General features: G+C 44.6%; 2 protein-coding genes across 2 annotated transcripts; one reads left to right on the top strand and one right to left on the bottom strand.

The window, feature by feature from the left end:
• Positions 1 to 44: 44 nt before the first annotated feature.
• Positions 45 to 24,463, bottom strand: LOC121858039 (glucose dehydrogenase [FAD, quinone]-like). The gene is made up of 15 exons (XM_042354279.1): positions 24,386 to 24,463; positions 22,438 to 22,600; positions 21,739 to 21,947; positions 13,294 to 13,480; positions 12,105 to 12,236; positions 10,205 to 10,325; positions 8,973 to 9,029; positions 8,188 to 8,218; positions 7,936 to 8,049; positions 7,340 to 7,499; positions 5,915 to 6,024; positions 3,700 to 3,877; positions 3,424 to 3,497; positions 1,701 to 1,852; positions 45 to 190 (listed from the first exon to the last, which is right to left on the bottom strand). Exons 2-15 carry the CDS (start codon positions 22,592 to 22,594, stop codon positions 55 to 57), a joined length of 1,818 nt encoding a protein of 605 aa, XP_042210213.1. The 5' UTR covers positions 22,595 to 22,600; positions 24,386 to 24,463; the 3' UTR covers positions 45 to 54.
• LOC121858038 (extensin-like) lies at positions 22,741 to 23,319 on the top strand. The gene has a single exon (XM_042354278.1). The coding sequence runs from the start codon at positions 22,741 to 22,743 to the stop codon at positions 23,317 to 23,319; it is 579 nt and encodes a 192-aa protein (XP_042210212.1).
• Positions 24,464 to 24,954: the final 491 nt, after the last annotated feature.

The raw sequence follows: 24,954 nt of genomic DNA, 5'->3' as shown, positions 1-24,954 counted from the left end.
GTGCCTTAATGACATCCGCTATGGTTGACGGTTATGTCACTAAGTCGTTCAGGATTAACTGTTCCAGTCTTGCTTGATGATGTCACTGGCCTTCTCAGCGATCATAACAACGGGAACATTAGTGTTGCCACTGGTGACAGCTGGCATGATAGGGGCGCCAACTACTCTCAGACCAAAGACTCCACGAACCCTGAAACAAACAAGTGGTAACATTGCTCACCAAACACTATTACCAGCCAGGTTATAGAAGTCTTTATACACGGTGATAATAACCTAACATGTTTATAATATGAAGGAGTTATTCATTATGTTCAAGATGAACTTAATGATGATCTTGGTGGATATTGGCGCGAACAGATAATGGTAAAGATGGATAAAAGAACTAAATGAAAACTAAAGAAAAATCCTGCAAATAAACATTAGGAGTAGCAGAGTGAAGGAGTAAATATAAGAGTAATGTTTATATGGAGTAATAATGTTAGTTAAAGGTACAAGTTGCCCACACACATGCATCTCTTATGCGTTACAAGTATACATGAACCATGATAAACATTTTCTTATCCATGTTTCCATTCACCTATTATATCCATGTTTCAAGTGTTTCCACTAATGACACACACTATATGTTCTCCTGCCTAAACAACACACAGAGGGTCAGCGTAGATGGTGTTAAATCCGAGTGGGGCCGTGTAATCAGTGGGGTTCCCCAGGGGTCAGTACTGGGCCCACTCTTGTTCATAATCTACAAAAACGATCTAGATACTGGGATCAGCAGTGACATAAGCAAGTTTGCGGATGACACCAAAATAGGGCGGCAAATTAATTCAGGGCAGGATGCAAATGCATTACAGGAGGACCTAAATAAACTGCTGGGGTGGTCTGAAAAATGGCAAATGAAATTCAACACCAGCAAGTGCAGCGTACTTAATATTGGAAGAACAAATACTTATAATGTATACAGCCTTAACAACATCAACCTAGAGAAGTCGACTTGTGAAAGAGACCTAGGGTACTTATAAGCCCGGACCTACGGCCTAGAAAACAGTGCGTTAATGTTCGAAATAAGGCAAACAGAGTATTGGGTTTTATATCTAGAAGTGTAAGTAACAAGAGTGCATAGGTCTTATTGCAACTATATCTTGCGCTAGTCAGGCCGCACCTCGATTATGCGGTTCAGTTCTGGTGCCCCTATTATAGAATGGATATAAATTCACTAGAGTCGGTGCAGAGAAGAATGACAAAAATGATTCCGGGACTTAGAAACCTTCCATATCAGGATAGGTTAAAGAAACTTAACTTGCATTCCCTAGAAAGACGAAGAGTGCGGGGAGATATGATAGAAGTATTTAAGTGGGTGAAAGGAATCAATAAAGGGGATATAGATAAAGTTCTTATAATATCCGAGCAGGATAGGACTCGGAGCAACGGATTCAAGTTGGATAAGTTTAGGTTTAGGAGGGAGACAGGAAGAAACTGGTTCACAAATAGGGTGGCGGACGAGTGGAACAAGCTTAGCAACTTTGTAGTAAGTGCGGGAACTCTGGAAAGTTTCAAAAGGAGGCTAGATAGATTCATGGATGATAGAGAGTGGTAGTAACTCTCGACAGGAGATGCCATGCACAGGCCAATCGGCCTATTGCAGACTCCTTATTTTCTTATGTTCTTATGTTAACACACATTGCATTCCTCGCTTTACTTACTTCAGTTTATTGTCGACCACACTATACGGGTCAGAAGCTGGTGCCATCTTGCAGCCGCCACAGAGGTGATAGAAGGCACTGGACATGTGTCGCACATAGCAGGTCCAGTAAGCGTCGCTGCCGTACGCCTCACCTCTACACTCTGGCAGGGGCTGTTAACACGACAACATATTTAACCTCTTTCATCAGTAATAACAAATAATCTAATGCAGGAATCTGACATCTGTCTGTTATTGTCTTAAGTAATATTTGTTGTTAAATATAATAGATAGATAAGATACAATATAAGAATAAAGTACAACATTATTGAACCATGTGAGGCTGCCCTGTTTAGTGTTGACACCCAGCCATTATCACCCATCCAGTTAATGATCTTGATTGGTAATTTGTTCCGCTCATCTACAACTCTTGTTTACTAACCACATATTGCCAGTTTTACCCAATTATCTAAATATTCCTTATTCAATACTATTGTTACGACATCAGTCTTGATTTAATTGTTGAAGTACCAAAGTAATATCACCTTTATTTAACGTTATCTTCCCTTTATATACTTGGGTCATAACGCCTTTCACTCTCGTCTCTCAAGAGAATGTAAATTCTGTTTTCAAAATGACTTTATGCGCTTTAACGAGACTCGAATATCCGTTCAATATTCATGTGACAAGAAGTGAACCGCATAATTCAACTGAGGCGTCACTAACTCCTGGTACAGATGCAAGATAACGTTACAGCACTGTACTAGGGCTTCTAAATACAGACACCAGTATTCTCTTCACCTTATTTCCCCCATAAAAACATTTTGTCTAAGTTTTAGGTCCTAACATATTATCTTTACCCCCAAATCTTCATCAGGTAGATTTCTCTATATCTATCTTGTTCAACTGCCAGGCTGCCTTCCTAACAACATAACTTCTGAACAAGTAATAACTGCCAGGCTGCCTTCCTCACAACATAACTTCTGAACAAGTAATAACTGCCAGGTTGCCTTCCTCACAACATAACTTCTGAACAAGTAATAACTGCCAGGTCAAGCCTTCCTCACAACATAACTTCTGAACAAGTAATAACTGCCAGGCTGCCTTCCTCACAACATAACTTCTGAACAAGTAATAACTGCCAGGCTGCCTTCCTCACAACATAACTTCTGAACAAGTAATAACTGCCAGGCTGCCTTCCTCACAACATAACTTCTGAACAAGTAATAACTGCTAGGCTGCCTTCTCACAACTCTGAACAAGTAATAACTGGTTGCCTTCCTCGCAACATAACTTCTGAACAAGTAATAACTGCCAGGCTGCCTTCCTCACAACATAACTTCTGAACAAGTAATAACTGCCAGGTTGCCTTCCTCACAACATAACTTCTGAACAAGTAATAACTGTGCCTTCCTCACAACATAACTTCTGAACTAACCGCCAGGCTGCCTTCCTCACAACATAACTTCTGAACAAGTAATAACTGTCAGGCTGCCTTCCTCACAACATAACTTCTGAACATGTAATAACTGCCAGGCTGCCTTCCTCACAACATAACTTCTGAACATGTAATAACTGCCAGGCTGCCTTCCTCACAACATAATTTCTGAACAAGTAATAACTGCCAGGCTGCCTTCCTCACAACATAACTTCTGAACAAGTAATAACTGTCAGGCTGCCTTTCTCACAACATAACTTTTAGTCACATATAATACATTAAACAACAAAAGGCTTTATGTTGTTACCTTATCATAAAACTTTGCATCGAGGTTGTTGACGAAGTCTGAGGTGTTGCCCAGCCTCAAGGCCAACTTTATCCCTGCAATTGAACAATAAATTATTAGAGTAAATTTATCAACAATAGAATAAGTTGAGACATGATATATTAAGGTCTACATTAATATAAATGTTATATCATCTGTCAGTTATAGAGTAAATAATGAAATGTAGTTTAGAGTTGTAATGCGAGAAAGATATATAATTAAAGCAGACATTAGTTGTAAGAGGCTCGCCATGCCTACCTTCAACAAGGGTTGTGACGTCATCAGGGTGACTGAGAAGCCTGGGGTCAATATTTGGGGCATCCTTCGGGTTGTTGGACTTGAGTGTTATACTTCCTCGACTTTTTGGTCGTAAAAGGATGGGTCTGATAGTGAAGCCATCTCGGCCATATATGTCACCCATGTAGTTCAGTAACTTCTGCAGCAACAAGTAGGTGATATATTACCAATAATTAGTTAATTAACTTGGTATAAAACATTTGTTATGAGGTTTATAAACTCCCTGCCCTCTCATACAACTCCCTGCCCTCTCATACAACTCCCTGCCCTCTCATATATCTCCCTTCACATACAACTCCCTGCCCTCTCATATATCTCCCTTCACATACAACTCCCTGCCCTCTCATATCTCCCCCTTCGCATACAACTCCCTGCCCTCTCATATCTCCCCCTCACATACAACTCCCTGCCCTCTCATATCTCCCCCTTCACATACAACTCCCTGCCCTCTCATATCTCCCCCTTCACATACAACTCCCTGCCCTCTCATATCTTCACCTTCGCATACAACTCCCTGCCCTCTCATATCTCCCCCTTCACATACAACTCCCTGCCCTCTCATATCTCCCCCTTCACATACAACTCCCTGCCCTCTCATATCTCCCCTTACATACAACTCCCTGCCCTCTCATATCTCCCCTTGCCATACAACTCCCTGCCCTCTCATATCTCCCCTTCACATACAACTCCTGCCCTCTCACCTCTCCCCTTCACATACAACTCCCTGCCCTCTCATATCTCCCCTTCACATACAACTCCCTGCCCTCTCATATCTCCCCTTCGCATACAACTCCCTGCCCTCTCATATCTCCCCCTTCACATACAACTCCTGCCCTCTCATATCTCCCCCCTTCATACAACTCCCTGCCTCATATCTCCCCTTCACTCCCTGCCCTCTCATATCTCCCCCTTCATACAACTCCCTGCCCTCTCATATCCCTTCACATACAACTCCTTGCCCTCTCATATCTCTCCTTCACATACAACTCCTGCCCTCTCATATCCCCCTTCATACAACTCCTGCCCTCTCATATCCCCATACATACAACTCCCTGCCCTCTCATATCTCCCCTTCACATACAACTCCCTGCCCTCATATCTCCCCTTCACATACAACTCCCTGCCTCTCATATCCCCTTCACATACGCTCCCTGCCCTCTCATCCCCTTCACATACAACCCTGCCCTCTCGCCTCTCCCCTTCACGCCACAACTCCCTGCCTCTCATATCTCCCCCTTCACATACAACTCCCTGCCCTCTCATATCCCCTTCACATACAACTCCCTGCCCTCTCATATCTCCCCCTTCACATACAACTCCCTGCCTCTCATATCTCCCCTTCACATACAACTCCCTGCCTCTCATATCTCCCCCTTCACGCCCACAACTCCTGCCCTCTCATATCCCCCCCTTCATACAACTCCCACCTCTCATATCTCCCCTTCATACAACTCCCTGCCCTCTCCTCTCCCCTTCACATACAACTCCCTGCCCTCTCATCCCCCCTTCATACAACTCCCTGCCTCTCACTATCCCCCCTTCACATACAACTCCCTGCCCTCTCATATCTCCCCTTCACATACAACTCCCTGCCCACTCTCCTTATCCCCCTTCACATACAACTCCCTGCCCTCTTACTCCCCTTCACATACAACTCCCTGCCCTCTGCTCCCCTTCACATACAACTCCCTGCCTCTCATATCCCCCTTCACATACAACTCCCTGCCCTCTCATATCTCCCCCCCTTCACATATAACTCCCTGCCCTCTCTGTCTCCCCCCTTCGCGCCCAACTCCTGCCCTCTCATATCTCTCCCCTTCACATACAACTCCCTGCCCTCTCATATCTCCCCCTTCACATACAACTCCCTGCCCTCTCATATCTCCCCCTCATAACTTTCAACTCTGGATATATAGGTCATACAGTCTCCCCAAGTTGCTAGTTTACCCAACCTGGTTTCAGAGGACAGTGTCATTGCTCACCTCCTCTTCATCACTCTAGTTAAAAACAACAATGAATAGAGAGAGGATGAATGTGGAAAGAAGAGGAAGGATGATAGAGAAGAGGAAGGATGATAGAGAGAAGAGGAAGGATGATAGACAGAGAAATAATGTTAGGAATCACTAGCCTTTTTATCAAGGCCATATAAAGGCGGGATTCAGGCTCATTGTCATACGCTAAGTGATGCCATTGAAGAACATTTGTAATACGGCCAGTAGGGATCACCATCTTGGAGAACTTTGACCCAAGCATTGGTGAAACTTAAAGGTGCTGTACTTAAAGGCCCTGATACACAGAAAAGCAGAGGTAAAAACAAGTACATTATATTTTTGTGTATTTTCAAAAGATGACAACTGTCTACTGTATTGGTGTAACTACGTCGAGGTATTCAGTAGAATTAATGTACGCTGACATTGTGCGCGCGTTTTATGTTCACTTTCATGTCTTTTCTCTTTAAAATTCGTTGTAAACATAACTGAGGAAATATAATACCCACACTCAATCAATTTTACTGCAGTCATATATGTGTTCTGTCAAGGAGCTACCCGACCACACAAGGCACCACCATTAAATGCCAACTCTTCCTGCCACAAATATCACTTGATACCAAGTCTTCCGCTTATTGATGGACACTGCTGCCACGCTGGTGGGGCGTCTCTCCTAACACTTCTAGCATCTCTCTCTCTCTCTCTCCTCCTTTGAAATCTTTTACCATTCTTCACCTTCCCATTCTACAACCCTTATTATACATTTCTTATTCTCGTCTTCTATAAACCTCACACATTTTGTAAACAGTTAAATATTTGTTATTTCTAAATTGTTCCTTCCTGTTGCCTTTAGAGTCAATGTTTCACAGTAATAATGTCGATCCAGCAACACCACTACACGGTTCACTTTATATATTCCTCGATGCACTAAATATTATCTTTTCCTCCGCTATTCTGAGCTTCACTTATTGCTGACACATCCACTCCCAGGTCTCTCTCCTTACTATCTACTGTATATGTTTAACAACACGTTTCCGTCTTCCTTCAATACCTCTTATTATCGCTATGGGAGCTGACCCTCGTGTCTGATGCTGCTTGGCCAAAGGGCAACCTGGGCGTGAGTTTGTTGAAGCTGTAGCCGACACATCAACCACCCACAAGTTAACGAGAAGACCGGACAACACGCCAACTGTACTGGCTTATCATTAGACCAAGCCACTATGCGCAGATATATTAATAACCCTACCCCAATTACTGCTGGTAGTTAGAGGTGTTGAACTTTAATTCTGGTGTCCTAGGTCATTTGTGGTGCTATGTGCATCATCTTACTCTTTCGCACAAAAATATTGGAGTGCTGCATCATCCCACTCCCCACCATGGGCAAATGACGTAAAGAATCTTACCCGTAGTTACACCCAGCCAGGTGGATCGGGCATTAAGGACCACCATTGTGAGGCAGGCCGGCTGACCATTACACTGCAGTTTTGTTTACATACGGATTTAAATTCTTGCCAGTTCACGTACTTAAGTTAATGACTCGCCATTATAAGTTTTCCTCTGAACAATACACCAGGTGTGTGTCATCACCAGCCATATATACTGTGTATACTAACCTTGTCTGGTAGTCTTGTACTGCTGCAGGGAGATGGGGTTGTAAGTCTGGAGCAAGTCGGCTGCAGTTGAGCCTTTTACTGTTGTCCAGCTGAGTCCTAATACCTCAGTGTGGTCGTGTACGTTGTGGCCGACCCCTGGAAGGTCTGTGACTACCTTCACCTGTAACACACACACAGACTGCTGTATATACCACCATGTATGATGGTAATAATTTAGGTTAGGTTAGTGTCATGTATGGTGGTAATATAACTTATTATAGTGACATGTGTCAGTAGCGTCATGTATGGTGGTAACACTTTAACTCACTATAGTAAATTATTGTTCACCCAAACACTCACAAGTGAAATTCCCCTAAATATTAAGTGAACCCAGAATGAGTTAGAGACACAATAAGAATAATGTGTTGGTAGATCATTGGTGGCGGGAAGTGAAGAGTTCTTCTCTTAGCCCTAACATTAAGTCTACCCTCAGTTGTACTGTATATCTGCCTTCATCATCTCCTGAGCCACAGTGTCACTCCCAGGGTTAATACCTCCTGCTGTAGACTCAGTTGAGACGTTACTTCTTATACCAGCATCAGCTACAGTGGCACTACCTTGTGTTTGTGGAGGTGATCCTTGGGCCCCACCCCAGACAGCATGAGCAGTTTGGGTGATTCAACAGGACCAGCAGACAGGATCACCTCCCGCCGTGCTCCCACCGTCAACACCTGCATCACACCACAGGTAAACTTTGCTTATCTTTAATTAACTAAACATCCTACCTCATGACTTTATGAACAATGTGAACTATTGTTAATGTGAACCATTAATAATGTGGTGACTTTATAAGCAATGTGAACCATTACTAATGTGATAACTTTATAAACAATGTGATAACTTTATAAATAATGTGAACCATTAAAAATGTGATGACTTTATAAACAATGTGAACCATTACTAATGTGATAACTTTATAAACAATGTGAATTATTACTAGAGTGATGACTTTATAAACAATGTGATAACTTTATAAATAATGTGAACCATTACTAATGTGATGACTTTATAAACAATGTGAACCATAAATAATGTGATGACTTTATAAAATGTAATGTGAACTATTAATAATGTGATGATTTTATAGAATAATGTGAAACCATTATTGTGATGATTTCTTACAAATAATGTGTGATTTTATAAACAATGTAACCTATTAATAATGTGGTGACTTTCTTATAAACAATGAACCACATATGTGTGGTTTATAAACAATGTGAACCATTAATAATGTGGTGACTTTATAAACAATGTGAACCATTAATATGTGGTGGCTTTATAAACAATGTGAACCATTAATAATGTGGTGACTTTATAAACAATGTGAACCATAAACAATGAGAATTATGCTGATGACGTCATTTATAGTTTACATTTTATACATGATAGCTCATATATAATGACACCAGTACAGAGTTTTGTGTTATTAGGAATTATATTTATATTATTGCTCTGTTATAATAATACTGAAGACACATAACTCATTACTTGTACTTTATAAAAGATAAATAAGTATTTATAGGTGAGGTGAAATATTGGTCTGGTAAACGAATGCCTTTTGATCATAAGGTAAACAAGGTGCAGTAACACTCACTGATCCCTTATGTTCAAACTTGACACCAACAGCTCTCTTGTTGTTGTCGAACACAATCTGAAAACAATAAATTTTGTTCATAATATTGAATAATACATTATATACAGAGATAGTGATAAAATAGATTAAGCGAGATAGCAGTGACTAGTAACGATGTTATTAAGCAAATAGACAAACTAAAGCCTAATAAGTCAACAGGTCCCGATGAAATATTTGCCAGAATATTAAAGGAATGTAAGGAAGAGCTTAGTATGTCCTCAGCATACCTAGGCGCATGTTATACCGGTTATCAAGAAGGGAGATAGATCACTATCCTCTAACTACCTCACTTAGATTAAGCGGTTCAGTTCTGGTCACCGTACTACAGAATGGATATCGAATCCCAAGAAAGAATTCAGAGGAGAATAACAAGACTGATCCCGGGCATTAGGAACCTTGAGTACAGAGGCAGGTTAAAGCATCTTAATTTGCACTCCCTCGAGAGCCTTAGAGTGAGGGGCGATATGATCGAGGTGTATAAATGGAAGTCAGGACAAAACAAGGGGACATGGTAGCTCAAACTATCCAACCAGAGCGAACTCGTAGCAATGGTTTAAACTAGACAAATTTAGATTTAGGCGCGAGATAGGTAAACATTGGTTTGGAAACAGAGTAGTGGACGACTGGAACAAGTTACCAAACATCATCATTAACTCGAATACGCTTGATAGCTTCAAACATAGGTTGGGTGGATATAACGAGCTAGGGTTGGGTGTAAATGGGACTGCCCAGTATGGACTGTAGGTGGGTTGAGCACCTCAGGCCTCCAAGCGCGACCTGGGACCACCCGCAGCTGCAGTACTACCAGCGGACGGTTCCCACCTGGAGGTCGTTGATACTGGAGGCTACAACCACCTGAGGTCGGATACTGGAGGCTTCAACAACTCACCTGGGGTCAGTGATACTGGAGGCCAACAACTCACCTGTAAGTCGTGATACTGGAGGCTTCAACAACTCACCTGAGGTCGGTGATACTGGAGGCCAACAACTCACCTGGAGGCGGTGATCTGAGGCTTCAACAACTCACCAGGTCGGTGATACTGGACTCAACACTCACCTGGAGGCGGTGATACTGGAGGCTTCAACAACCCCAGGACGGTATACTGAGGCTTCACATCACCTGGAGGTCGGTGATACTGGAGCCTCAACAACTCACCTGGAGGTCGGTGATACTGGAGGCTTCAACAACTCACCTGTAGGACGGTGGTGCTGTGAGAGATATGGAGGTTAGGTCTGAAGGAGGCCGGCTGTAGAGTACCTCTGGCAGTTGATGATCTGACTCGTCCTTAGTGGAGAACGTTGCTGGTGAAAACCCTGTGAGAGAGAGAGAGAGAGAGAGAGAGAGAGAGAGAAACTTTGTTAGTGCCGATAATAAAACAATTCACGATATTGTTAATGTTTGTTCTGGCGCCTCGTGAAGAACTGACTTTGTTATAATGTTCAATGTTTTGTGTTTGAGTGTGTAGTGCTGACAGTGTGTAGTGTTGAGTGCTGACAGTGTGTAGTGTTGAGTGCTGACAGTGTGTAGTGTTGAGTGCTGACAGTGTGTAGTGTTGAGTGCTGACAGTGTGTAGTGTTGAGTGCTGACAGTCTGTAGTGTTGAGTGCTGACAGTGTGCAGTGTTGAGTGCTAACAGTCTGTGTGTTGACAGTGTGTAGTGTTGAGTGCTGACAATGTGAAGTGTTGGGCCGACAGTGTGTAGTGTTGAGTGCTGAACAGTGTGTAGTGTTGGTGCGTGACAATGTGTAGTGTTGAGTGCTGACAGTGTGTAGTGTTGAGTGCTGACAATTGTGTAGTGTTGAGTGCTGCTATTGGTACTGACAGTGTGTAGTGTTGAGTGCTAATGATGATCTGTCTTAGTGTTGACAGTGTGTAGCATTGAGTAGTGCTGACAGTGTGTAGTGTTGAGTGCTAACAGTCTGTAGTGTTGACAGTGTGTAGTGTTGAGTGCTGACACTGTGTAGTGTTGAGTGCTGACAGTGTGTAGTGTTGAGTGCTGACTGTGTAGTGTTAGTGCTGACTGTTGGTTAGACGGTGTAGTGTGTAGTGCTGACAGTGTGTAGTGTTGAGTGCTGACAGTGTGTAGTGTTGAGTGCTGACAGTGTGTAGTGTTGAGTGCTGACAGTGTGTAGTGTTGAGTGCTGACAGTGTGTAGTGTTGAGTGCTGACAGTGTGTAGTGTTGAGTGCTGACAGTGTGTAGTGTTGAGTGCTGACAGTGTAGTGTTGAGTGCTGACAGTGTGTAGTGTTGAGTGCTGACAGTGTGTAGTGTTGAGTGCTGACAGTGTGTAGTGTTGAGTGCTGACAGTATGTATTGTTGAGTGCTGACATTGTGTAGTGCTGACAGTGTGTAGTGCTGAGTGCTGACAGTCTGTAGTTTTGAGTGCTGACAGTGTGTAGTGTGTAGTGCTAACAGTGTGTAGAGTTGAGTGCTGACAATGTGTAGTGTTGAGTGCTGACAGTGTGTAGTGTTGAGTGCTGACTGTGTTTAATGTTGAGTGCTGACAGTGTGTAGTGCTGATTGCTGACAGTGTGTAGTGTTGAGTGCTGACAGTGTGTAGTGTTGAGTGCTGACAGTGTGGAGTGTTGAGCGCGGACATGTGTAGTGCTGACAGTGTGTAGTGCTGACGGTGTGTAGTGCTGACAGTTTGTAGTGCTGAGTGCTGGCAGTGTGGAGTGCTGACAGTGTGTAGTGTAGAGTGCTGATAGTGTGTAGTGCTGACAGTGTGGAGTGCTGACAGTGTGGAGTGCTGACAGTGTGTAGGTAAAAGTATTTAGTGTGTAACAACAAATTAGTTATATTGTGTTATATATCAACAAACAAACTCCTTTATTTACCGTCATAAATTCGTCTCATTTCTATAATTCAAGTTTAATAACGATAACTATTTTCTCCTCTTGTTCAGGATCATAATATGTTTTGCATTACAACTAAACTTTACCAAATACATAAGTGTTTTTTGTACCACTAATATTTAGTAAAGTAAATACAAAACGTGTTTAAGTTTACTGTAACAGCTTGGTTATGAAGTAACTTGAAAACAGCGTAAATAATGAAGTTAATAGTTTCTTATTATGAAGGAGGCGATGTTACCGAGTTGTTCTGGCCCGTTGTAGTCGATGACGGAGTAGCCCAGGTCAAGGCCGCTCTGTATGAAGGCCCGGGAGAAGGGCGTCAGTGGTGCCTGGGTGACGCCTATGGGCCCACCTCGTCCGTGGTAAGCCTCTGTCTCGTAAACATATAAGGTTACCTAATTACTGGTGTTGTAACAGTGAAAGGTTATGGAGCGGTTAGCCTCGTCTGCTCCATAATGCTGTCTTATTATTCCACAATTTCTTAAAATAATTGTATCTCATCCAATTTTATAACTCAACATACCGTATGTGTTAAGTGACGTCAAGCAGCCACATATACACTGCTTATAGCACATGACAACAAAGAAAGTTAGGTGATCAAACTTACAAAAAAGTGACATCTTTTTTACTAAAATTTAACTCACAATATTCGCTATTTATTGTCCTCAGGTGACACTATCTGAGAGTTGTTGTATCACTACAGTTGTAAGTCACTACAGTTGTAAGTCACTACAGTTGTAAGTCACTACAGTTGTAAGTTACGACAGTTGTAAGTCACGACAGTTGCTGTATCACTACAGTTGTAGGTCACGACAGTTGTAAGTCACTACAGTTGTAAGTCACGACAGTTGTAAGTCACGACAGTTGTAAGTCACGACAGTTGTAAGTCACGACAGTTGTAAGTCACGACAGTTGTAAGTCACTACAGTTGTAAGTCACGACAGTTGTAAGTCACGACAGTTGTAAGTCACGACAGTTGTAAGTCACTACAGTTGTAGGTCACGACAGTTGTAAGTCACGACAGTTGCTGTATCACTACAGTTGTAAGTCACTACAGTTGTGAGTCACTACAGTTGTGAGTTGTGACAGTTGTGACAGTTGTAAGTCATAACAAGGTTAACATGTTAACAGTGTGTCAATCTTTGGCTCACATGATGTTAAAATCCTTTAAATTTGAAAACAAAAGAAAAGAAATGCGTCATTCAAACACATATTATAAATATACTGTAAATGAATGTTGATTTACATAACATTGGGACACATTAATTACTTAATAAAGACCAAACAAGAAAATTATCTGTTAAAGACTTATTTGTATATTCCACATACAGTGACACTCGTGCCAGGTGTGTCACCACCGCCGAGGTCTTGTGTGTAACCTGACAACATTATAAATATGAATAAGAGATGAAGGTATTTGAGGTCACCTGTATGGGGGAGGGAGACGCGGTAGTCCTCGGCCTTGATGAAGTAGGGAAGAACAGAGTGGTAGTCCCAGCCGGGGTTCCCCAAGGCCGCCCACTGGTCAAAGTCCCGCCTGTTACCTCTCACGTGATACATAGCATTGACTGTAGAGCCGCCACCCAGTACCCGCCCTTGGGGCTGTCTGGACGCCTGTAGTGTGTAAATGATATGTCACGTTAATCATTGTTACTGCAGTGAGTAACAGGTGGTTTCTACTGAGTCTTTGAATAACTATCATGGACTCATCTCAGACTAGTGAAGTGTGTTTAGTGTGAACATCGGGTGTTAGTCTGGTAAATGTGGGTCTTAACACAAGCGTTGAGATGTTGTGTAGCTGAGGTGTTGTGTAGCTGAGGTGTTATGTAGCTGAGGTGTTGTGTAGCTGAGGTGTTGTGTAGCTGAGGTGTTGTGTAGCTGAGGTGTTGTGTGTTTGAGAAAAATTTAAAACCTAAAGAGGAGAGAGAGAGAGAGAGAGAGAGAGAGAGAGAGAGAGAGAGATGCAGTAAAATCGTCACACAGATATACATCGATTCAGTGTATAGACAATGCAGTCATACCATATACAGTACATAGATAGTGAAGGTGTGCAGGAAATTGCTCATTGTTGCTGAAATATAAAGATTGAATCAAGTCGGTGAATGTGTCAGCAAGAGGAGGAGGAGAAGTGAGTGGGACCGGTCAAGGTTGTCCGCTGTGCCCTGGGTTGGTAAATAAACATTTTCGTGGGTAGGTAGTGACCCGGGCGAGGTGCAGGAGTTAAAAGTCAAGGGTCCCAACGGAGAATGTGTCAGTTGGTAGAAGGAGGAAAGGAGAAAAGAGAGAGTGACGGTGAGGTGAAGTTAATAGATGGAGGTTGTCACTGGTGGGGGTGTCAGCTAATGTTTACATCTGATACTCTTGTGTTGGTGGATTCAAAACGGAAGTTATAAGAAAATATGTATGGATAATTGGATGTTAAGTGGATACAAAAGACATTGGAGTATGTGAGGTGTTTGAGGTATGTGAAAGTGGTTGTCTCAGTGAAAATGACAATATGGAGCAGTTGAGACATGTATGGAGAGAGAAAATTGCATAAGAGGAAACAAATATAAGAAGAACAGCTCTGCCAATAATACAGTATGGTTATATATAAAAGTACCGTGTGTGTATGTGTGTGTATGTGTGTGTGTGTGTGTGTGTATATGTGTGTGTGTGTGTGTGTGTGTGTGTGTGTGTGTTTCCAACTTAAATACAAGCATAAAACCTCCTGGATAGACCCAAGTCCAAGCACTGGCACCCTCTCGACTCCATCATTGTAAGACAACATGACCAGCGAGGAGTTCTCCAAACCCAGGCCATGAGAGGTGCAGAATGATCCACCGACCATATCTTAATCCGTTCCAAGATGAGGCTCGAAATCCGCCCCCAAGTACCATTACGACTTCCAAACAAAAAACTCGATTGCAACGCTCTCAAAAACCCAACAGTAGTTGGAAATTTCCACAGCTCCCTAGCTGAGGGCCTGTCTTCTACACCCACAGTCTATTTAAGCAGCAACACAATAGACGTGGACAATGAGTGGAACAACCTCCGCTTGCCCATAAATAAAGTTGCAAAGGACATCCTCGGCACAACCAGACGACGTCACTGGGACTGGTTCGATGAGAACGCTGATGGCATATACAATTTTCTTACTACCAAGAATAAAGCCCACGATGCTTTACTCTCAAACCCACAATCTGCTGCATTCAGAGTCAACTGGTGCTCACTCAGGGCCGAAGCACAGAGGACTCTGAAAAACATTGAAAACGAGTGGTGGCAAGCCAGAGCTGAAGAAATCCAGAGCTTCGCCAACGAGAGCGACCATCAGGGCTTCTACAGTGCCACTGAAGCCATTCATGGTCCCGCCAAGCGCAACATCACTCCAGTGAGATCACTCGGCGGTGAATTCCTCAAGGATTAACAGCAAATCTAGGATCGATGGGCAGAACACTTTGGTAGTCTTCTCAATCAAAGGAACCCTACTGAGCCCAACATACTAGATTCCATCCCATAGTTGCTTCCGGCGGTAGACTTCGATGCAGCACCCGAGTTCTCCGAGACTCTATGGGCTGTCAAGTTCTTCATAAACAACAAAAGTGCCTTCAGAAATCTTTAAGAGCAGAGGCTACCTTCTCCTTCAGCGTCTCCACCAACTCATTCTTACCACCTGGTCTACCTAAAGCGTCCCCAAGGAATGGCGGAGCCCGAGCATCATCGCAATCTACAAGGAAAAAGGTGACCGTTCCATCTGTGGCAACAGCCGAGGCATATCTCTCTTGGCTGTGGCAGGTAAAGTACTTGCCAAAATTATGCTCTGTAGATTAGCCCAACACATCGCTGAGTCCACTCTGCCTGAGACGCAATGTGTCTTCCTTAAAGATCGCAGCACAACTGATATGATCTTTGCCATGAGTCAAATACAAGAAAAATGCCATGAACAGAACCGTGACCTCTACATAGCTTTCATCGACTTAACGAAAGCTTTCGACACCGTCAATAGAGCACTGCTCTGGACAGTTCTTTCTAAGTTTGGTGTCCCTCCAAAATTTCTTAAAATACTCAAGAGCTTCCATGAGGACATGCAAGCATGTGTACTAGCAGGAGGCACCAAGTCCAAACTCTTTCGTGTTGAGGTCGGTGTGTAACAGAGGTGCGTTCTGGCTCCTGTCATCTTCAATCTATACCTCACAGCAGTGACCCTGATCAGCCATAACTCCATGAATGACGATGGTGGCGTGAAGATTCAATTCCGCTTAGATGGCAACCTGTTCAACCTCCACCGCCTTCAGGCAACAAAAACGTTGACCTCCCACCTCCTGGAGCTCCAATATGTTGATGACTGCGCACTCGTTGCCCACTCCCCAGAAGCTCTCCAACACAGTCTCTCGATTGTCTCCGCTATATATCAGGCCATCGGACTGAAAATTAACATCCAAAAAACAGAGATAATTGCTCAACACAGAGGCACAGACCCACCACCTGCACTCCTAGTCAATGGAGACCATGTCAAACACGTAGAACATTTTACCTTCCTTGGTAGCGTTCTTACTCGCAAGCACAACATCGACGAGGAGACCCAGGCTCGGATCCATCTTGCAGCTGCCTCCTTTGGTCGTCTGCGCGCCAGTGGTCGACAATAACAGCCTCTAAGTTACAACCAAACTTTTTGTTTACCAAGCTGTGCGTATTTCCACTATCTTATTTGGTTCTGAGGCGTGTATTACTTACCAAAGGCTCATCAGATCTCTCGAGGCCTTCCATATCCGTTGTTTGCAGCGCATTCTTGGTCTGACCTGGCAGGACCAAGTACCTCATACTGACATCCTCCTGTGTAACAACACCACCAGCATAGAGGCATTTCTGGCGAAGCAACAGTTGCAATGGACAGGACACGTCATCCACATACTAGAGCACCGACTCCCCCGCCAGATCCTCTACAGGTAGCTACCCGAGGCAAGCCGCATCCCTGAAGAACAATGCAAAAGGTGCAGAGAACAGCACAGAATGACGCTAAAAAAATATAACACTCTTCTAAAGGATCTTGAAACTAATGAAACCAACCGAAGTAAATGGCGCTCCACCTGTACCCAAGGTGTCAAACATCTCGAGTACGAGCGTAATAGGGCCAAATATGCATGTAGTGAAAGGAGACACAATCGCACTCCCAGAGAACTCCCACCCAACCCGGAGCTGTCCTGCCCAATGTGTGATAGAGTCTACGGGTCAAAGATCGGACTCCACAGCCACATCCAGTGGCACCGCCGACATCCCGAGTTCACCACTCATCATCATCATCGATTTTATAATGAAGCAGAGTCGTTGTCGGCTACGACGGACAGCCTTAAGCAAGTTAAGCATGTGTGTGTGTGTGTGTGTGTGTGTGTGTGTGTGTGGACAGGGTGGTGCAATGCGTCTAGAATGGCAGCACTATGTTAGTGTTAAGGGCAAGCTCTGCTTGCTCCCTCTCGCTTTCAGCTACCGCCTCTGGCAAGCCCTCGTGGCGAACAGGGAAGCAACTTGCATAAGTCCTCCCCTGCCAGTACACAGCCTCTTCACCATCAAGACTCCTGTTTTGCCACCTCGTGGCAACACACGGTAACTGGGTGCCTCGTGAGCCCAGGCTAGACCAGCAGAGGATATCGGAGCAGCAGTGGACACGTCCTGGCGCCTACCACTCACTGCCCTGCTGCCTTGCAAATTAACTTTAGTTGGTATAAGGATACGAGAGTAAACCCCGAACGAAAATCTGCGGTGGAGCCCGCATCAGGCAGATATGCTTACAGAGCTCCAACAAAACCCCAACGGCGGTGTAGGCGGAAGAGGTAACCGCCATGGGAACCCAACGACTACACCGGCGGACAAAGGCAATGCATGATGGACAGGCTACCGAGGCGAAACCCAACAAACTGGGCTATTGGCAGTCCATCGCAACTCTCCCTCTCCCCAGTCATTGCAACACTTGCACCACTGGATCAGAAAAAATGGAGCCAGGATGAGTGGTTGCAGCCTGAGCTCCTGCCTCACCACATAAATCAACTAGAGCGCAACAAACATCCATCTCATCATACTCTTCATCATCAAAACCTCTAAACCCCCAAAAGTCCTATGGCGAGTGGCGTCAGGGACAGGCAGAGATGACGGTCGGGAGTCTAGTCACAACTCTGCACATGGGCAGCAAAGATAAGATGGTCATTTATGCACTGTGATCTAGGCAGCAGTGCAATCTGGTCCTGTTTGTGCAACTGAGTAGCCTTTTCAAGGAGCCACTCTGCTCACCCCACATGGGGAGGGGGCTAGAAAAGGTGCCCAAAACATAACCTGCCTAAAAAACCAACCTGACTGAGCAACAGCACCCAGTAAGGTCATCCATATGCGGTCAAAAACACAACCATAATCACAGATCAAAACAAAAACAAACTATACAAACTCTTGTGGTCGCTGCATGGAATGTCAGGACCCTTCTAGATACTGGCACAAATGAGCGTCCTGAAAGAAGAACCGCCCTTGTGGCAAAAGAGCTGGCTAGGTGTAACATCGACATAGCAGCCATTGGTGAGTCCCGGTTCCCAGACGAGGGTCGACTCACAGAACGGGGGTCTGGCTACACCTTCTTCTGGAAGGGTAAGCCTGCTGTGGAGAGAAACCACATTTTCAGAGTTGGCTTTGCCATCCGCCAACGCATCCCACACAGGCTAACCGAAAAGCCTGTTGGGATCAAAGAGCGCCTAATGACGCTCAGATTCCCACTGAATCACTCACGCCATGCCATTTTCATCAGTGCATACGCCCCAACACTGAATGCAGAGGATGACATCAAGGAGGCCTTTTACGCTGACCTTGAGATAGTGCTAACCTCTATCCCCGGAGAAGATAAGGTTGTGCTCCTAGTTGATTTTCATTGCCAGAGTTGGCAGAGATGCTGACATTTAGCAGGGAATCGTAGGGAGAAATAGACTAGGCAAGTGTAATCCCAACGGCCTACTCCTCCTCAGCAAGTGTGCTGCACAAAACCTCACTATCACCAATACCTTGCTTAGGCAGGCCGACAAGTTCAGTGGTTCGTGGCAACACCCACGATCCAAACACTGGCATCTCATTGACTACATCATTGTCAGGGAAAGTGATCGCCGAGATGTTCTCATCGCCTGAGCCATGCGTGGCTCAGGCCACTGCAACACTGATCACTGGGCCGTCAGAGCCAAGCTATCACTTCACGTCACCCCAAAACGGCGAAGGAAACAAGCTTCCAGAAGAGGCTTTAACAGTAAGCATTTGGAGGATCCAACACATGCCTTCAAAGAGCAACCCGACAACAAACAACCCAAATCCCAATGCTGAATGGGGTATTCTCGACACCGTCAAAACAAAAACCAGGACTGGTTTGATGAAAATGACCTGGCAATCAATGAACTCGTCTATAATAAACTAGCTGCTTTAACTGACTGGCTGAACAACTCTCAGTCTCGAACCAAAGCTGATACCTTTCCTCAAGATGAAAGTGGCGGCCCAGCACGAGCTTCGCAATCTTAAGAATGACTGGTTTAAATATAAAGCATGTGAAACGCAAAGATTTGCAGATCAACACAAGATGCATGATTTTTTTCAGTTCTAACAACTTTTATGGGCCAATCACTCAGGGCGCAGCCCCCCTCCGCTCATCTGACGGTAACTCCAGAATTAAAGACGATGAAGGCCTCTTTCAGCACTGGAAAGAGCACTACTTCGCTGCTTAACCGAAAGACTGATGTGGTTGTCCTGACTACCCAGCAGGTCCCTCAGCTTCCAGAGCTATCCTCCACCCCTGGATGAGGTAGCTACTGACCATCAAACAGATGAAAAATAACAAAGCCTCAGGGCCTGATGGAATCCCAGCCGAGGTGCATAAAGCAGGAGGACCTCTGCTTACCAATTGTCTCCACTCTCTTCTGAAGAATATATAGGAAAAGGAAGAAATCCCCCAAGCTCTTCAAGACGCCTCTATTGTCCATATTTATAAGAACAAGGGAGACTGGTCAGACTGCGGCAACTACCGCGGGATCTCACTGCTGTCCGTAGCTGGCAAGATTATCGCCGGAGTCCTCCTAAACAGACTTCTTCCTGAGGCGGAAAAATTCCTCTCAGAATCTCAATGTGGCTTTAGACCATCACGTGAAACCATTAACACGATCTTTGTTGCCCGCCAGATACAGGACAAGTGCAGAGAACAGCATCGTGACCTGTACATGGCCTTCATCGACCTAACCAAGGCCTTCGATTCGGTCAGCAGGGAAGCCCTCTGGCGGACCCTCAACCATTTTGGCTGCCCGCCAAAATTCATCGCCATTGTGAGGCAACTCCATGATGGCATGAACGGCAGTGTCCTGTACAATGGCACCCAGTCTGAGTCTTTCCCATCCAAACGGAGGTAAAACAAGGGTGTGTACTGGCACCAACTCTTTTTTCCATTTTCTTGGTTGCCTTCCTTACTCGTGTTAGTGCCAATTTAGCCGGCAGGGTGGACATTCAGTACCAGACAAAGTGGTCTTTTCAACAAAAGACGACTCCAAGCAGGAACAAAGGTGTCGGCAGCTTCCATTAATGAACTTTAGAATGCAGACGACCTCACCCATGGCGTTCACGCTGAACGCGACCTACAGGAGATCCTGAACACCTACGCAGATTCGTATGCACACTTCAGCTTTGAGGTAAATATACCTAAGTCAGATTCCCTTTCAGCCTGCCCCTGGTTCAGCCACACCACCACCATCCATCCAGCTTAACGGTACTACCCGCTCTAATGTTACCCACTTTCAGTATCTCTGCTCCCACCTGTCCACCACCGCGGACATCGACAAAGAGATTCAACATCGGATCAGATGTGCATCTCAAGCCTTTGGCAGACTCCGTACCCGTGTCTTCAGCTGTAGGGAGCTGAAATTATCTACAAAATTGTACTTATATCGAGAAGTGGTCCTCCCCACCCTGCTATATAGTAGCGAGACATGGGTCACATACAGGAGGCACCTCAAGGCACTTGAAAACTTTCACCAACGTAGTCTACATCCCATCCTCCGTTAGCTGGGAAGACCAGAGAACAAATGACAGTACTCTCGCTGACACCAGCTGTAGGAGCATCGAGGCTACCATTATCCATGAAAAACTACGCTGGACTGGCCATGTTACCCGTATGGACGATAGTAGAATGCCAAAACAGCTACTTTACAGTCACTTAACGTTGGCGGGCAACTGAAAAGGTATAAGGGTAGTCTTAAGACAAACCTGAAAAGGTGCCAAATCGACCCCTCACCTTGGAGACGATCACTCCACACCATTACGCTTGGAGGAGCATCACACGAGGTATCAATGTTATTGAGTTAGCACGACTGCATACTGAGGCAGACAAGCGACAACGCTGGAAAGACGCTGCCACATCTCCTTCCGCACTAGTTGTAGCCCTCCAAATATGTAACATCTGTGGACGACACTGCCGGTCCCGCATGGGCCTCTCGAGTCACCTCAAGACTTCGCCATAGAAGGGGACAGCCTTAATAACTCATATCATTATCATTGTATCATAGCTGGATGATTGTCATGCTCGATTCCGAGTAACAGGAAAGTATAGTAGTAGTGTTTAAGTGTAGGTCAACAGTTATATTACTGTAATATGCTGTATCGTCTCTATACTCTAGGACAGGGGTCACCAAACTACGGCCCGCGGGCCGGATCCCAAGTCCTTCCCCGGCTCGTGGTAGCTCCGCCTACGCTCTGACGTTACCAAAGCTTTCGTTCTGGCTTGCAAGTATTGAACAGAATGATTATGCGGCCCGCGCTCGTCATTCTTTCAGTTATCCGGCCCACTGTGAAAAAAGTTTGGTGACCCCTGCTCTAGGAGGTCACTTGTGACTCACCTGGATGATGAGGTTCTTGGAACTGTACCTCTGAGGGACGGTACTGTACCCCCAGTCCTCGCTGTAACCCGGAATGAAGTCGAAAGGTTGGAAGGCTGGGACGTAAGTCTCCAGGGGTGGCGGTCCTCCAGCCTCCAGCAGCAACACGCGCCATCCTGCCACCTCTGACAACCTTCCTGCCAACACGCATCCTGCAGTGCCTCCACCCACTGTGTGGAGATATATTGTGTCACTCCCTCCATAATATACTCTACTTCCTCCTAATATTTCCTTACAGAAATATTATCCCATTACAGTCCAACAATTACACAAATATATATACAGAATATATATATATATATACATATATATATACATATATAGATATATATATATATTTTTTTTTTTTTAACACCTGTCTACTGTTTATCAATAATGGATCGGTGTTCTCAGGCAACACTGGTAGCTTCATAAACCCGACCCTGTGAGGCGTCTCACCTGGCTGCCCTTCAAAGGTGTGTAGTAGTGCCCTGTTGTCTACCACACGGGCAATAGCTACTAGCATTAAGGAACAATTATCACCGTGTATTAACGCAGAATAAATAAAATTATCTGGAGAAGTGACTGACCAATTAGAAGCTGTAGTTCACCAGGTGATACCTCTTGTACCCCAGGCCCGCCCACCACCATGGTCTCCCCGTAGTGACGTACAGTACTTACCAATAATAAAGTCATAGGAGGGAGTGAGGGGGCCGCTCAGTTCAAAGTTTCCTTGGCCAGCTTCATTTATGACGTTGATCAGCAGGAGCCGCAACACGGGCAGAACGGCTGCGGTCGTCACCCCCAGGAACGTGTCTCGTATGAAGCTCAAGGACATTTGAACCTTTGTGAAAATTGAGAAAATAATAAAATGTTGATAGTTTTTGTGAACAACCGCAGGTCCTGAACTGGCTGCTGTTAGGTCAGGAACCGCAGGTTATATCCACCCGACCACTGCCCAGACACAAAACTAAACCAGCATGGATGGTCGCCAGTCGACCACTGCCCAGACACAAGACTAAACCAGCATGGATGGTCCCCAGTCGACCACTGCCCAGACACAAAACTAAACCAGCATGGATGGTCCCCAGTCGACCACTGCCCAGACACAAAACTAAACCAGCATGGATGGTCCCCAGTCGACCACTGCCCGACACAAAACTAAACCAGCATGGATGGTCCCCAGTCGACCACTGCCCAGACCACAAAACTAAACCATGGATGGTCCCCATGATACTGCCCAGACACAAGACTAAACCAGCATGGAAGGTCGCCAGTCGACCACTGCCCAGACACAAGACTAAACCAGCATGGAAGGTCGCCAGTCGACCACTGCCCAGACACAAGACTAAACCAGCATGGAAGGTCGCCAGTCGACCACTGCCCAGACACAAAACTAAACCAGCATGGAAGGTCGCCAGTCGACCACTGCCCAGACACAAAACTAAACCAGCATGGAAGGTCGCCAGTCGACCACTGCCCAGACACAAGACTAAACCAGCATGGAAGGTCGCCAGTCGACCACTGCCCAGACACAAGACTAAACCAGCCTTAGTTCAGTGAGCGGCGGCGTCAGCCAAGGTTAGTCGCTACAAGAGGTAATCTTAGGCGAAGACTCATCTTGACAGAATTAGTTGAGGAATGATGAGGACTCCGCACCAAATCTAATACTTATGCACTAACTTTGGAAGAGTAACTACGACCTCTACTAGTACACTTTATGTATCTACGACCTCTAGTAGTACACTTTATGTATCTACGACCTCTAGTAGTACACTTTATGTATCTACGACCTCTACTAGTACACTTTATGTATCTACGACCTCTACTAGTACACTTTGTATCTACGACCTCTACTAGTACACTTTATGTATTTACGACCTCTACTAGTACACTTTATGTATCTACGACCTCTACTAGTACACTTTATTTATCTACGACCTCTTCTTGTACACTTTATATATCTACGACCTCTACTAGTACACTTTATGTATCTACGACCTCTACTTGTACACTTTATGTATCTACGACCTCTACTAGTACACTTTATTTATCTACGACCTCTTCTTGTACACTTTATGTATCTACGACCTCTACTAGCACACTTCATGTATCTACGACCTCTACTAGTACACTTTATGTATCTACGACCTCTACTAGTACACTTTATGTATCTACGACCTCTACTTGTACACTTTATGTATCTACGACCTCTACTTGTACACTTTATGTATCTACGACCTCTACTTGTACACTTTATGTATCTACGACCTCTACTTGTACACTTTATGTATCTACGACCTCTACTAGTGCACTTTATGTATCTACGACCTCGACTTGTACACTTTATGTATCTACGACCTCTACTTGTACACTTTATGTATCTACGACTTCTACTAGTACACTTTATGTAACTACGACCTCTACTTGTACACTTTATGTATCTACGACCTCTACTAGTACACTTTGTGTCTACGACCTCTACTTGTACACTTTATGTATCTACGGCCTCTACTAGTACACTTTATGTAACTACGACCTCTACTTGTACACTTTATGTATCTACGACTTCTACTAGTACACTTTATGTATGTACGACCTGTTCTAGATGTGGTGTGTCAGCACTTACTGTCAGACGCGAGGTGTCAGGAGCAGAACACAAGCTACCTCGCTGCTACTCCCCAGGTGTGTCACTGATACACTGAGCGTCCTCCACACACACACACACACACACACACACACGAATTTTAGAAAGTTGTGTTCTCAATGCCAACTCAATTTTTTTTTTTTTTTTACCTGTTACGTGATGTTTAATATGCGATTGATTTAATTTTGAAAAATTCAGTTTTTCTGTTCTCTGAAGATATCTCTGAGCGGTTCGGGTAGGTAAGTCATTTGTGTTGGTTGGGCAATTTAATTAGTTAAATAAATTACATGAGATTGAGTGATTGGGTTAGGTTGACAGTGTACTTGTACAATGTTGTTCATAATGTACAGTGAACTACGTCGTAACTGTGTTGATGTATATTACATATTTATATCGTTACATATTGTTCTGTTGCCTCTACTGCCTACCACAAGACCTTCCCTCCGTATGAAAGGAAAGATGTGTGTACCCCAGTCTGACGTGAGAAGTGTGATGATATATGGCAGTGAAACAGACAAAGAGGAAGACAGACGCAAGCTTAAGTAAACTGA

The sequence above is a fragment of the Homarus americanus genome, unplaced genomic scaffold (assembly GCF_018991925.1).
Source record: "Homarus americanus isolate GMGI-L3 unplaced genomic scaffold, GMGI_Hamer_2.0 scaffold19794, whole genome shotgun sequence".
In the NCBI taxonomy this organism is placed as follows: Eukaryota; Metazoa; Arthropoda; class Malacostraca; order Decapoda; family Nephropidae; genus Homarus; species Homarus americanus.
Note: the sequence above shows the minus strand (reverse complement) of the source record. Positions and strands in the feature narration are given on the sequence as shown.